Raw genomic sequence first — 16192 nt, forward strand, 5'->3', positions numbered from 1 at the left:
CCCCCTCCCCCCATCGCTAGGCCTCTAATAATGCCCCCTCCCCACACACCTTAGATCTGCCTATAGTGTCATAGGTCGTCGACAACACCGCGACTCCGTGCCCTGCTTTTTCACTTTGATATGCTACTTTGGTGGAAACTAACACTAACATTATAACACCAACGTTATAATACTAACACTCAATATTATAAACTTAATACTCAACACTATAACACCAACACCATAACACACATTTAACACTATAACACGAACAGTCAGAATTATGCTTTAAAAACTCACACGCGTAAGCAATTTTCATTTAATAAACTACCAAACATTTAAATATTTTTTTTAAACATAATACACGTACACATAATTAGCAATATTTTGAAACGATACCCTGATTGTTGTTTGGTTCTGACCTAAAAGAACGGGCAAATAAATATTTAAATAACATCTTTATAGATATTTAAATCACATCTTTATAAATGTTGTGTAGCTGGTAGTCTTCGTCTCGCATTGATGTCTTATCAAATACGGCGTCGTCTGTTATGTAATTCTCTTTTTCCTTAGTGGCTTGTTGACGTCGACGTCTAATAAAGATGACTGCAATAATGACAATGACGATGACGCCGAGTACAGTGAAAGAGGCAATAAGTGCAGTTTGTGTGGAGCTGCTTAAGCCGCTGCTTTCTCCGCTTTGCGCATGTCTGTTTGCTGTTTGTACTTCCTGAGTAGTGCTTGGATGCGCACTTTGTTTACTGGTTGAATCAGACACCTTATTGGTGGTTATCGTCGAAGGGCTATTTGTATTTGGCTGTCGGTTAGTTGGTGTATTAGTAGTTTCCGAAGGTGAAGTAGATACTTTAGGTAAAATAGTTGGGTACATATTGGTTGTGGTATTTAAAGGTGTAGTTGGGTTAGTTGTTGTGATTGTAGAATATGTAACATTTGTGTATGGAGATGTATCTATAATAGTGGTACGTGTAATGATCGTAGGTGTAGTACTTGTAATGTTTGTAACCTCTGTGATCGGAGCGATAGTTGAGTTTTGTATTTTAGGCGTTTTATAAGAATTTACTGTTGTTGCGGTTGTGGGTGTTGTTGTTGGTCCAGTAGATGTGGATGCTGGTGGTGTAGTTATGGATTTTGTTGTTGGTGTAATTGTGAATTGTGTTTTTGGTGTAGTTGTTGTGGGTGTTGTTGGTGTAGCTGTTGTGGGTGTTGTGGGTGTAGTTGTTGTGGTTTTTGTGAGTGTAGTTGTTGTTGTTGTTGTTGTTGGTATTGTTGTTGTTAGAGTTGTGGTTTCTGTTGGTGTAATTGTTGTATTTGTTGTAAGTATTGTTGGTGTGGTTTTTTTGGTTGTTGTTGGTGTTGTTGTTTTGGGTGTTGTTGGTGTAGTTGTTGCGGGTGTTGTTGGTGTAGTTGTTGTGGTTGTTATTGGTGTAGTTATTGTTGGTGTAGTTGTTGTGGGTGTTGTTGGTGTAGTTGTTGTGGTTGTTATTGGTGTAGTTTTTGTTGGTGTAGTTGTTGTGGGTGTTGTTGGTGTAAATGTTGTGGGTGTTGTTGGTGTAGTTGTTGTGGTTGTTGTTGGTGTAAATGTTGTGGGTGTTGTTGGTTGTGTTGTTGTGGTTGTTGTTGGTGTAGTTATTGTTGGTGTAGTTGTTGTGGGTGTAGTTGGTGTAAATGTTGTTGGTGTAGCTGGTGTAGTTGTTGTTGGTGTTGTTGTTGTGGGTGTTGTTGGTGTTGTTGGTGTATTTGTTGTGTGTGTAGTTGTTGTTGGTGTAGTTGTTGTGGGTGTTGTTGGTGTAGTTGTTGTGGTTGTTATTGGTGTAGTTTTTGTTGGTGTAGTTGTTGTGGGTGTTGTTGGTGTAAATGTTGTGGGTGTTGTTGGTTGTGTTGTTGTGGTTGTTGTTGGTGTAGTTATTGTTGGTGTAGTTGTTGTGGGTGTAGTTGGTGTAAATGTTGTTGGTGTAGCTGGTGTAGTTGTTGTTGGTGTTGTTGTTGTGGGTGTTGTTGGTGTTGTTGGTGTATTTGTTGTGTGTGTAGTTGTTGTTGGTGTAGTTGTTGTGGTTGTTGTTGGTGTATTTGTTGTGGGTGTAGTTGTTGTTGGTGTAGTTGTTATTGGTGTAGTTGTTATTGGTGTAGTTGTTTTGGGTATTGTTGGTGTAGTTTTTGTGGTTGTTGTTGGTGTAGTTGTTGTTGGTGTTGTTAGTGTTTTTGGTGTAGTTGTTGTGGGTGTATTTGTTGTGTGTGTAGTTGTTGTTGGTTTAGTTGTTGTGGGTGTTGTTGGTGTAGTTGTTGTTGTTGTAGTTGTTGTGGTTGTTGTTGGTGTGGTTGTTGTTGGTGTGGTTGTTGTGGTTGTTGTTGGTGTGGGTGTTGAGAGTGTAGTTGTTGTTGGTGTAATTGTTGTGGTTGTTGTTGGTGTAGTTGTTGTGGGTGTAGTTGTTGTTGGTGTCATTGTTGTTGTTGGTGTTGTTGTTGTGTGTGTAGTTGTTGTTGGTGTAGTTGTTATTGGTATAGTTGTTGTGGGTGTTGTTGGAGTAGTTGTTGTTGGTATAGTTGGTGTAGTTGTTGTGGTTGTTGTTGGTGTAGTTGTTGTGAGTGTTGTTGGTGTAGTTGTTGTGGGTGTAGTTGGTGTAGTTGTTGTGGTTGTTGTTGTTGTGGTTGTAGTTGTTGTAGGTGTAGTTGTTGTAGGTGTAGTTGTTGTAGGCGTAGTTGTTGTTGGTCTACTAGTTGTTGGTGTACTTGTTGTGGTTGTTGTTGGTTTAGTTGTTGTTGGTGTACTTGTTGTGGTTGTTGTTGGTGTGGTTGTAGTAGATGCTGCTGTAGAAAGCGATGTTTGTGTGTGAAGTGTTGAGGTCACGTGACTATTAGGGCATGCCATGTCAGCCTTTGTAACTCTAATACCATCCAGTGCCACTGTCTGATATAATGATGTTGCCGAACCCTCAAAAGATATCTGGAATCACAATTTAAAGTTGATCTGTTTATCATTTACAAGAGCTTCATAAAGAAATTTATAATTAAATCAGGTATTTACTTAGCTGCTATATGTGTAGAACTACCCCACCCCCCACCCAACAATCACCACCAGGAGATTTATCATTTTTCTCGTTCATTTCCAGGACACATAGGGTAGAAAAAGTAGAGTTTATCTTTTTCTACGACCTCGGCAAACAGCGGATAGTGTGGTCAGCATTTTGACAAGCCGGGTTTGTTTCCCTAACGGGTGTCAGTTACCGGTCAGAGCTGGGTGGACTCAAGGACGTCTTAGAGACTCGAGCCCGGGGATCAGAGCTCGAACCTTTCAGGTTAACTGTCGTAAGCTCAATGATCCAACTACACAGAGTTTCTTCCAGGCATCTCTTCGGGGGGGGGGGGGGGGGGGGCGAAAAAATTCTACCGCCCCCCCCCCCCCCCCCGAACGAAATGAAATTTATATAATATATATAGAAAATATATACTTTTAACAGTGTCCGCCCCCCCCCCCCCCCCCGGAGAAAAAAAATCTGCAACCACACCCCCCCCCCACACACACACATATACACCAGGAGATAAGTGTACGGAAAACTAGAAACCATTAAAAAAATATTAGTAGTAAACGAAAGCACGGAAGAGATTAGATATTTAAAAAAATATTTAAAAATAGATGGATTACTGAGTATAGAGACTAACTACCAGAGACGAAGTATTGTAATCGTGTGAAAAACTTAGTTTTGTAATTTTGTTTGTATGTCTGTGTGTCTGTGTGTATTTATGCCTGTCTGTCTCTCTGTGAACACGATAACGTAAGTACCGTTACAGTTACAGCTAGGTTGATGAAATTTCATTACATCAAATTTGTAGTTTTATGTCAACTTTTCAGTGATTTCCGGTAATTGGAAGTGGAACTTATTCTACTTTCGGTTTTTCAAAACACTTAATTTGGGTACTGTTTCTGATATATAGATGAAATTTCACATTAATTAAAAGATCTTATTTGATGTTTTCTGTCAAGTTTTGAGTAATTTCCGGGAGACCGGAATTAGTACTTTACGCTATTTCCGATTTCTCAAAAAAAAAAAAAAAAGCATATCGATTTATTAACTACTAATGTTCTGAACTAATATGCACACATTGTTTGTTGCTCACTTGGTGGGCAATTATTTTTTCTACAAGATTCTATTCTATTTTAAAACTTCAAGTTTTAAAAAATGGATTAAAAATCATGTATAAATCCCGTTGCCGTTCCCCTTTGTGTTATATGAGAATATTCGAGAAAGTTTAGGGGAGATAACTCCCGGCTTATTTTTAACAGAAGCTTTGTACTTATGTCTTTGTCTATTTGATGCTACCAAGGTCAAAGTTTTTAATATCTCTTAATTAAGTCATAAGCTGAGAGAAGTGGGACAATAATTAATTATCATTAAAGTAGTAACAATAGGGTAGAGAAAAAAACGCAAATACAAAACAGGAACTATGAAAGTATTCATTTGAAAATCTAGAACAGTGGCTCTTAACCATGTGCATTCACCGAACCCTTCTAGGAAAAATAAAATAGGATTTTTTAAAAGAATTCAAAACATAGGTAGACCTATATATTTTACTAGTAGCAAAATGAACTGTGCATCAACATTAATGTATTATCAAAACAAAAACATTAAAAATAATTTTAATCAGTGTCACTTCTGCTTTTGCCAATCAAACGCAAGTTCAGAAATGCGTGTCTTAACATTGGCTTCAGCAAGTGTTGTGTTCTTGTATTTTCCATCTACATCCTTATGGTAGTATTCTTTGAGTTTTGTTGCAAATCATGTAGTTGGGACGCTGACTCCCATCATGTTCCAATATACACGTGAATCCATTTGAGTATGAAGGGATTAAAATATTAAGAAGGAAATCACACTCGACAAAATATCACGATAGTGACTACTGGGTCACGGTATAGGAGTAAAAGGTATGTTCATCACAGCACGTAAGTATATATACGAGCAATGTGCGCCTGTATAGGTGGCGTTGATACGATTGGTGACATCTTTGATGTCAAGGATTCCACAATATAGACATATCACGATACCGAACATATTAGTCGGTTGTGTGTCTTGTCCTCCGCTGAACCCCTGAGACTGACCGAATTCCTAGGTTTCGATCTTACCCTGGCTAAGAACCACTGGTCTAGGATAAAGTATACAGCTTAAGTCTAGGCTATAACACAAGTTCTAAGAAAACAGAACAAGTACGTACGTAAAATTTGTCTTCTAGACACGTAGTAAAGTTAGCACTGAACCATCGATACGATATACTGACGTCTTTCAACTCAAACACCAAACGGTCAGTGCTGTGACTTGAACCATATCCTGGTGTAGACTGTAGATAGACACTGATGTTTTGCTTCTGATTACCGCTGGTTGCATAATGAAACTCTACATGGATGGCACTAAGATCTTCACAAATGTGAGCACTCAAAAGTGCTTTGTGTGAAACTGTTGACACACCTTTCAGGTTGATGAATGCATAGAAACTTTCTGGAAATGTTTTAAAAATCCTCATGTCACTGTGTTAAATTGTATCCTAGCTATTTAATTTGATTCTAACAGACTAGTTGGATGGGGGAAACATGTGTAGGGCCTACTCTCTCACTCCACTTTCTGCGGTTTAAAGTTTAACTTACGATCTGTTTGGTTAGCTTTCCAATTCCCTAATATTGGTCTGGTTGTTCCATTGGACAGCACCCATGTCAGGTTAGAGTTTCCTTCATTGTAACTGACATAGTTACATAACGTCTGGAAGTCACAGGATGGGTCTAAGGTTGGGTCTGTACATACATGTGATGTGGCTGTTGACCTAGCATATTTACATACAAACTATTAAAAAAGCAACAACCTTAAGTTTAACATTACTCATGTTTTGCTGTCGTTTATTTATGCATCTCAATAGACAAAAAACATTTCTATATTATATATTTAAAGAGTAATGTGATACGTTTAGGGCCAACAGTTATTTCATCACAAGTATAAATACTTTTTAAAAAAAAGTTTAATAATTTCATACATGATGCCATTATTATTGTCTTAATGTTTTTCTATAGATACATCAATTTAGTTTAAAATATAAGCTACTGAAAGTAGCCAACGGTGTAAATCCTTCCAATTTTAGTAGGTGAAAAAGAAAACCTCTTCCCCCCCACCCCTCCACCCCCCCCCCCCCCGCCCCCAACACACAATTTGGAAAAGGTACGTAAGTGGTTTTTGCCGACCACTGTTTCTTAAGGGTATTTATTTTACAGTAACTGTTACCCAATCAAGGTAGAAAAAATTAAATCAGTACGTAAAGGCTTGTAGCGTTTAATTTCTTAACTTTAACTGTGTATAATTCAGAACTGCAGCTCAAAATGAACTTTTTCTTTCTACGTCTTTTGGCGCCACTCTCGACGCCCTGAGAGGTCGACCCTTAACTACGCCTCTGCTCACACTGTGATTCGACCCTTTTCGTGCAAAAAATAGAAATCCGGAAGTTTACAAATCCCTAGGTCGGAAAAACGTTTGCAATTTTGTCTGTGTGTCTGTCTGTATCTGTGTGTGTGTGTGTGTGTGTGTGTGTCTGTCTGTCTGTCTGTCTGTCTGTCTGTCTGTCTGTCTGTCTGTCTGTCTGTCTGTCTGTCTGTGAACACGATAACTTGAGCACCGATTCATTTAAGTTGGCCTAATTTTAAATATAAGTATAAATATTAAATGTGTACTTCTTTATCAACTTTTGAACTATTTCCAGTAATCGGAAGTGGTACTTACTCTTCTAAAGCCAATAACTTGAGTACCGTTTAAGTTAGGTGAATCAAATTTCACAAATAAGTATTGCATTGTATCAAACAAATTTTGAGCCATTTTTGGGTACTGTTTCAGTAAGGAAGACGAAATGGTACTTGAATTACTTTCAATGTTCGATAACTGGAAGTGATACTTTACTATATTTCTGGTTTCTAAAATACCGATAACTTGCGAACTGTTTCATTTAGGTTGAAGAAATAGTAAATATTGGTATAATATCTTATTCTTTTGAGACTCAAATTTTGAGCGATTTCCCGTGAATGGAAGTATTAATTTACGCTATTTCCGATTTCTGAATAATATCACTTCCACCGGATTGATATCTTCAAAACTTTTCACTCGCAGACAATGCATTGTGACATAACATTTGGCGGAATTCGATGTTTGAAGCAGCCCCAAATTATTAATAGAGTAGAGAGATAAGCCATACTTATCAAGAAAGCACCTAAATATTCGTATTTTTTTCTAGAACCCAGTGTATATTAATGTATCAACTTTGTAACCCTTGACCCCACTTTACCTTGTTGTAACGTCTACGAATGATGTAGCTCCACACGGTAGATCAGCTGCTGTAACTTTGATGCCGTCAATTGACACTGTATCAGGTCCAGATATGGTCGAACTTTCAAATGATATCTGCCATTTAAAATATTTTAAATTGTAATTTTGTTGTGATTATGATGCTAAACTATTAGATGTTTATCAAAAACAATATTTATGCTCTTTAGTATTCAAAATTATCAATCCAAATTTATCAAAATTAAGAGGTTTTATGCGTAATCCAGTCTGAAAAATTGGGCTTTGCAATTCTGTCCTTATGTCTGTGTGTCTGTGTGTAAACAAGATTACTTGAGTACCGTTACAGCTAGGTTGATGAAATTTCATATATAAGTATTTTATCAAAATCGTAGATCCGTATCAACTTTTGAGCGATTTCCGATAACCGGAAGTGGTACTTTTTCTACTTTGAATTTTTCAAAAGCCTATAACTTGAGTACTATTTCAGATAGATAAATGAAATTTCACATGTGAGTAAAAGATCTAATTCTCTGCCTTCTGTTAAATTTTGAGTAATTTCCGTTGATCGGAAGTACTAATTTACGCTACTTCCGATTTCTCAAAAAACTAATGTAAATTTTTAAAGTACTAATAATATTGCGCACTATTATGCGCTTTTTTATTTGGCGTTCATTTCAGAGTTTCTTCCAGGCATCTCTTCGGGGCCCCCCGAAAAATTTTTACCGCCCCCCCGAACGAAATGAAATGTATATAATTTATATAGAAAATATATACTTTTAACAGTGTCCGCCCCCCCCCCCCCGAAGAAAGTTTACCGCCACCCCGAAGATTTCAGGTGCCCCCCCCCGGAGAAAAAAGTCTGGAAGAAACACTGGTTCATTTGGTGTGCAATTCTTTTGTCTACGAAATTTCATTCTATTTTTAAAACTTTAAGTATTTAAAATGGATTAAAAATCATGTCTATAGCCCGAGTTCCCATCCCCTGTTGTTTTATATAAGAATATTCGAGAAAGTTTAGGGGAGATCTCTCCCGGTTTATTATTAAAAGCTTTTATTTAACTCACTTCCTCTGTCGTCAGTCGTCAGTCTGTCGTCAGTCTAGATCGAAACGCAGGAGCAAAAATTCGGACACTTCTACTTGACCGATACGATTCACAGTTGGAACGTGGGTCAAGACATGAAGACAATGCAATCTGAAACTAAATTTGACTTAATAGGATGCCTAATTATTTTTTTATGAATTAATTAAAATTTGGACTGAATTAGTAGGCATGTCTATCCAACCACACCACACGCGTCATCACGTTCAATAGCTGCGCCATCAGGTTCAATAGCTGCGCCATCACGTTCAATAGACGCGCAATGGTTTTTAGTCATGTAACACTATTGTAAATAAAACATGTAAAGTACTGGAAAAAAAATTCATAAAAAAACGTTTTAATATCAAGCTTTTATGTACGAATGCACTAAAAAGTAGAAAATAAATTATACGCTACTATTTAAATTACTATAAAGAAAAGCGTGGGTCTTTTCTCAAATATTAGTAAAGGTATGCAATAGGTACTAAAGTACTAAAGTGACCCACGCTTTTCTTTATAGTAATTTAAATAGTAGTGTATAATTTATTTTCTACTTTTTAGTGCATTAGTACATAAAAGCTTGATATTAAAACGTTTTTATTACAAGCTTTTATTTAACTCGCTTCCTCTGTCGTCAGTCTAGATCGAAATGCTGGAGTGAAAATTCGGACACTTCTACTTGACCGATACGATTCACATTTGGCACGTGGGTCAAGACATGAAGACAATGCAATCTGGAATTAAATTTGACTTAATTGGATGCCTAATTAATTTTTTATGAATTAATTAAAATTTGGACCGAATCAATAGGCATGTCTATCCAACCACACCACACGCGTCATCACGTTCAATAGCTGCGCCATCACATTCAGTAGGCGCGCCATCACGTTCAGTAGGCGCGCAATGGTTATTAGCCATGTAACTCTATTGTAAATAAAACATGTAAAGTACTGAAAAAAAAAATTCATAAAAAACGTTTTAATAACAAGCTTTTATGTAATAATGCACTAAAAAGTAGAAAATAAATTATATACTACTATTTAAATTACTATAAAGAAAAGCGTGGGTTTCTTCTCAAATATTAGTAAAGGTATCCAATAGGTACTAAAGTGACCCACGCTTTTCTTTAGGGTAATTTAAATAGTAGTATATAATTTATTTTCTACTTTTTAGTGCATTATTACTTAAAAGCTTGTTATTAAAACGTTTTTTATGAATTTTTTTTACAAGCTTTTAACTCACTTCCTCGTCAGTCTGCCGTCAGTTTGTCTAGATCGAAACGGTGGAGCGAAATTGCAGGCTCTTCTAACTGACAGATACGGTTCGTAATTAGTACGTGGATCAAGACATGAAGACAATGCATCATGACATTCAACTTGATTTAATTGGTCGCCTGATTAATTTTTTATTACTTAATTAAAAATGTGTCCAAATTAATAGGCAGTCCTATCCAACTACTCCACACGCGTCATCACGTTCAATAGCGTGTCATCACGTTCAATAGGTGCGCAATGGTTTTTATTTATGCAAATCTATTGTAAATAAAAATATGTAAAGTACTAAATTAAATATTTTTTTCATAAAAAACGTTTTAATAACAAGCTTCTATGTAATAATGCAGTAAACAGTAGAAAATAAAGTATACACTACTATTTAAATAACGATAAAGAAAAGCGTTACACGTGAATTATATGCCTATATATTTATGTTATACATGTTTGAGAAAAATATTTTATAAAATAGTTATTGGTCATAACGCAATGTGCTTTACTACACGTTGAACAATATTAGGGGCAAAACAAAGAAATAAATAAATAGCTAAAAATCCGTTAAAAATACGGCTATTCAATGGTCATTATGTTATTTTTTAAAGTAATTTATATTAGTTTGGCCGAGAAAATTGTATACATTTCATAGAGTACGTCTTGATACGTAGATTAATAGAATCTAGATCTAAATCAAATTTGAATAAAATAGTTCATTTCTTTATATTCTAAAATTGGAAGATGACGCCATTAGTGTTGTGTTCTTTCCATAGTGTAAACTTGTGGCATGTGACGTAATTGTTTATTGTGTTCTTGATACAACTATAAACACTTTTCCAGTTGCATAATTAAAAATGTTTTTCTACATTCGAATGTGCCTTTATTTTTCTTCTTTAAATAAAATTTAGTTTATACATTTAAAACATCTAACATATTATTTTCAACAGAAGTCCGATGAAGATACTGATATCATAGCCTGAGAAAATATTTTGCGGACAGAGAGAAAGAAAGACAGAGAGAGAGAGAGAGAGAGAGAGACAGAGAGAGAGACAGAGAGAGAGAAAGAGAGAGAGAGACAGAAGTGCGCACATGGGCTTTTATATATTAGGATATTATGGACAAAATGTGACCGTTGCTTATTTCACAAATAGAGTGACAGGGGTAATTGTACGATTACTTAGGACGTTTTTAAAAAAAAGTCTGCCTTAAGTGTTGTATTATAAATTAAGTAGGATTCAGCAGTATTTCTTTTTCTCACAGATTTCTAAGCAGAACATTTTTTAAAGTTTTGCCTTGGAATTATTATGACGGGATGGTGAGATTACATTCCTCAAAAAAGAAAGTACCAAAATACGCTTATCTTCTTTCAAAAATTTGACAATACACGAATATTTTACCTTTTAGTGCAAATACGTATTAGTACACTAAATCTATATTTCTTCTCCGTTGTCAATTGTAATATTGGAGGAACTATCATCCTACACCATTAATTATTACGTGTCAACATGTTATATAGATTTTTCATTTTTGAGTTTTCTCACCTAGATGGGTTGCTGTCGCCAGCTAACGAGCCTGGTCTGCCCGGGGATAGGAGCTCGGGATTTTTAAAATTATAAATTATAAGCTCTCCCGCACGACCACGCCGTCCTATATACTATATTTAAATCTTTGCTTACATATCGTGAACCGTTGAGGCATGTAGAAAACGTCGCGGTCTTCCATGTATAAGCTATACTGAGGTTCTTCAACTCAAACACCACAGGATCAGTTCTGTAGCTTGGACCGTACCCTGGTGTCGACTGTAGAAGTACCCGGATGTTGTGTTTGCTGATACCGCTGGTTGCGTAATGGAACTCTACACAGATGGCTGTTGCGTCATGACTTATCTCAGCACTCATCATAGCCTTGCTTCCAACTGGCATTCCATACTTGGCATCCAAGAACATGTAGTAGCTTTCTTTAAAGTAAAAATTATTTTAAACTTTTTAATGTGTTGATACCTTTTTAAAAAAAGCAATTAATATAATATAATTAACAATGAGTTGTTCATTAACAATAACTATTCTGTTTTGCAATTTGTAAAATATATTGTTGAATCTCGGCATCATTGTCTGCAAAACTTCAAATAGTGTTAATAAAACATAAATGTAAACATAAATCTTACGGTCTGTAGAACCAGGCGGCCTCCATGGACTGGCTATAGGCTTCATTGTGCCATTGGCCAGGACCCAGCTCAGGCTAGTGCTGCCCTCATGATAGCTGGTGTAGTTACAGGTAGTAAAAAAATCACAAGATGGCGGCACTCTGTTTGTTGACTTACACTCCGGCAAGCTGGGGCTGGGTGTTGTAGTTGTGGCTGTTGATTATAAAGTTAAATTCTCATTTCTGTAATTTTAAAATGCCATTAGTCACAAGTCTTGCTTACAGTGAGAAAGAATCAGATTTATTAGTCTTATATTTTCCTCATTACCGTTTGAAAATACTCAAAGCCAGTGCCGGCTCCAGGTTATTTAGCGCCCTAGGTAAAACTTATTAAACGTCTCTTTTCACATAAATTAATTAAAAAACAATTCTTTATCAATTGCATAAATGTTACATGCAGACTACAAAATCAAAATTTAAATTTTCGCGCCTTCTTCTTTGCAGAAGTTTCTACTGATTCCTTCAATTCCAGAAATTGTTGAAGGCAACTAAGTTTAAATTAATTTCAATTTTGAAAAACTGCGTTCTCCACTTGTCACAGACATTGCAATTGCGTTAGTTCCCAGCCATATGAATTAAAGCAGCGTTGCAATTTAAAACAAGTTAATTAAAAAGTCTAGTGACATTTAAGCGCAATTTCCTTATGTTATCTAAAAATAGCTCTGTCGTAGCGTAAATCAAGAGCAGGGTTAGTAAAACCATTGGTTAGTTATTAAAACGTTTTTTATTAATATTTTTTTCAGTATTTTACATGTTTTATTCACAATAGAGTTACATGACTAAAAACCATTGCGCGCCTAGCTACCGAACGTGATGTCGCAGCCATTGAACGTGATGGCGCAGCTATTGAACGTGATGACGCGTGTGGTGTGGTTGGATAAAATGCCTACTAATTCGGTCCAAATTTTAATTAATTTAAAAAAAAATTTGTGACCGAACGAAAGGATATTTTTGAAAACTTTCTTCGGCAATATTGTTCTAAATTATGGCAGGAATCGATTGGTACATGTTTCAAGTCGCTAAGTGGTCTGGTTGCCGAGATATTGGCCAAAAACTGCATTTTTTCGATTTTTTTTGGCTTTTCCGGGAAATCCATGAAAGAAACCCGGAATTTTTATGGCCTATGTTCATCCTCGTAACTTGCTTAACATAATTACTTTGAAACTAGTCCTCGATATTGCTTCGTTGAGGAGGAGATACGACTTAAAGCTGCGGACACACATTCATTCATACATCCATCCATTCATCCATCCAGAAATGACGGGTTAATAAACGCAATTCAACAGAATGGAAATTGCGCTAAAAAAATATTAGTTGCATTTTTGAAAATTCATAATGCTTTGTTCAACCTTGAAGCGAAACCTAGAAACAAATAGCCACCATGTTTTCTGTTATAAATGAGAATCAACTTCACAACAATTAATTTAGTTTGAAAGTTTAAATTCTCCAAGGCTAATGAGATTTCGATCCAAAGCGAGAGAAAACTAGACATACAAGCCAAATCTAAAAATAAAAATTGCACTTGTTTTAGAACGCCGTGTCATGCGCTTGAGCCATCTCTTAATCAACCAGTGCTTCTTTCAGACTTTTTTTCTCTGGTAGGCATTTGAAATATTCTGGGGGTGGGGGGGGGTGGATACTGGTAAAAGTATATATTTTCTAAATAAATTACATTTCATTCGAGGTGGTAGAAGAGTCCCCCGCCCCTTCCTGGATAAATTAGATAACCATCTGAAATTTTCGAAATTAAAAGATTTATATTAAGTACAATAATTATGTTATTATATTACCCAGTCTATAGTTTGTATAATATAATCAAAACTATTAATCATTAGTTATTGTTTAAAAATGGTGATTACACATTTCAGCGCCCCGCCCCCCTCCCCATGGTAACGCCAGCCCTGATCAAAGTAATTCTCATCTCATGTAGAGGTAATCATAAACAGCAAACTTAAGACATTTAAGATTTTCCATGTTAAAATTACTCCAAGAGTGAGCTGTAAAGCCATGACAGGGGCCAGAAATGGCGAGAATAATACACAGAGAACCAGAACATTGTTGAGTTATTAAATTACTAAAACAAGATACACTGGTCAGAGGCCTCGCGAGGCGGGGCGGGGGTGTAGACCGCACCGGGTGACACCATTTATGGGGGGGGGGGGGTGACACCAAGACAAAAAAAATTACAAGATATATTGAATATGTTTTTGCCAGTTCAATGAATGGTTAAAAATATTTTAAGTACATAGTGACGATCACAACAAGGGGGGGGGGGTGACGCCATAAAGTAAAAACAATGTTACACCCGGCTGTATTAACAAACGATTACAGATGAGCATCATTAGTATTACATTTTTTTAAAAATGGGGGAGGGGGGCACCATGAGGTGCCGCATCGGGTGACACGCGGCCTAGCGACGCCACTGTCACTGGTTTATGTAGATAAAAACTTCTGGAAGCTCAAAAGATAGTTATTCGAGTATTTATTAAAATGAATAGATTCACATAAACATGGTGATAGACTGTGCTACATATGATACAGCCCGTTCCCTGCTAACATAGTTACATCACAGTAGAAAACCTACTACCCAGACACAACAACCTAGCATGTTCCATTGCTAGTAAACCAGAATAAGTAACAAGTGGATATCACGTTAAAGATTAAATGTTATCCAGTATAGGATAGAAAAAAATGATTGAAATTTGAAGTATTGCTACTATGAATTGCTAGGAATATGTATTTCACATAAATCGATCCTGTAACGAAAAAATAAAAATTACACTTACCTGCAAAACCTAAAACTAATAAAACCTGGTCGATAAACACAAATAAAGTAAAAATATTCCAATGCAATTTTGATTTCATTATAATAGATGTTTGAGAAAATTGTATTTTTGAATTTTGTATAAAATTTTCAGGTCAGTCACATATTACAAAATTAAAACTGGAGAATATATTTTAAAAAAGATTCATTTAATCCCGTGACATTGTTTGAATGGGCTGTCTGTGATAACTTTATCAGATCGTTACAACATGATAACACAAAGGGAGTGACTTCACGCTTTCAAGCCTTGTAATCTTTTTTTTTTATTTCAGTGATTAAATTAGGATAGATAACTCGTTTATCAACTTTATGTTCCATTATTTTTAAGTCATGCTAAATCAATTCAATAACGGCTATCAATTTTTCAGTTTGTACAGTTAGGCTATAACATGTTATTTTTTTCTAATTGACGGGTTGCTGTGGATGGTTTCGATCTATGCTTCCATGGAGAAAAGTTTGTTTATTTGAAAAAGAAAAGGTGTGAAGAATGCAGAGGCGTAGCGATTTGGGGGGGGGGGGGGGGGGCAGGGGACGACGACATATGTTCCCGGGCGCCAAACTGGGTTGTAAAAACAAATTAAAATGTAGCTGCATTTTTGTAGTTTGACGGGGGGGGGGGGGTGCAAATCGAAAGTTTGAGGGGGGTGCAAATTAAAAATTTGCTACCGAGGGGGCGCCAAATTGAAAGTTTGTCCCCGGGCGCCGGGAAGGCTCGCTACGCCTCTAGAAGAATATACCTCCGATTTCTAATGAATCTGTACTTTGATGCTAGAGATGATAAAAGTTCAGCGTAACTGCTGAAATACTTTTCATTTAAATAGAAATTAATGAGCATTATCACCGTGAAATTAGCACTACTAATTAGATCACAATAGAATCTGATAAGATGCTAAAAATAGCAACTGTAATCATCACCGCAGGCGTCGGCGTTTATCTGAACCAATACGTCATTAATGGGCAGCAATGGTGTCAGTAGCGCCCCAAGGGGTGTGAGGCAGCATACCGGGTGACACCATTTAGAGGAGTGACACTAAGGCGAAAAATTGTAATAATAATATATATATACCAATAAAAAAGCAACAATTCTAATATTACGGAGAATTGTTTTTAATTGTGTTGAGTAGTTTTAATACGTCATTCCAGGAACGCAGAATGGTTGAAACTACATTGTAGCTTTACCAAGAAAACATTTTTTTTCCCCAGTTGCATTCATAACTGTTAAATTAATAACATTGTTAAGCACAGATTAGTGTAGATCTTGCCTAACGAACAAAAAAACGTGAACGTAGTAAAATTAGAACAACAATATCTGCGGTTCATGTTTTTTTGTTTTATTAAATATGTGGCAGCATTCACTAGCTGTTTTTAATGTAGAAATGTGAAAGAACTTTTTTTTTAAATTAATTACTTTTGGTGTAGGGAACACAGCTCCGTGATTTAATCAATGTGTCTGCTCCAGTGGCGTAGCGAGGTCGGGTGTCACCCGGTGCGGCACTTAATGGTGTCACCCCGCCAGAG

At 36.3% G+C, this 16192-nt stretch overlaps 1 protein-coding gene across 1 annotated transcript; it reads right to left on the reverse strand.

The window, feature by feature from the left end:
* Positions 1 to 284: 284 nt before the first annotated feature.
* On the reverse strand, positions 285 to 14855 carry LOC131955351 (mucin-2-like). Its single transcript, XM_059319464.1, has 7 exons — positions 14637 to 14855; positions 11813 to 12004; positions 11325 to 11605; positions 7306 to 7421; positions 5633 to 5805; positions 5206 to 5486; positions 285 to 2941 (listed from the first exon to the last, which is right to left on the reverse strand). The coding sequence occupies exons 1-7, from the start codon at positions 14713 to 14715 to the stop codon at positions 449 to 451; spliced, it is 3615 nt and encodes a 1204-aa protein (XP_059175447.1). The 5' UTR covers positions 14716 to 14855; the 3' UTR covers positions 285 to 448.
* Between the last annotated feature and the right edge of the window lie 1337 nt (positions 14856 to 16192).

The sequence above is a fragment of the Physella acuta genome, unplaced genomic scaffold (genome assembly GCF_028476545.2).
Source record: "Physella acuta isolate Inbredline_101_S28 unplaced genomic scaffold, ASM2847654v3 ptg001063l, whole genome shotgun sequence".
Taxonomy (NCBI): Eukaryota; Metazoa; Mollusca; class Gastropoda; family Physidae; genus Physella; species Physella acuta.

What these genes read in the sequence shown, in the direction of transcription:
- LOC131955351 (XM_059319464.1), bottom strand. Translation starts at nt 14,715, where the DNA reads ATGAAATCAAAATTGCATTGGAATATTTTTACTTTATTTGTGTTTATC. An exon ending in TTCGTAGACGTTACAACAAG is followed by an intron (nt 5,806 to 7,305) that starts GTAAAGTGGGGT and finishes TAAATATGCTAG; the next exon opens with GTCAACAGCCACATCACATG. An exon ending in GTCTAGAAGACAAATTTTAC is followed by an intron (nt 2,942 to 5,205) that starts GTACGTACTTGT and finishes TTGTGATTCCAG; the next exon opens with ATATCTTTTGAGGGTTCGGC.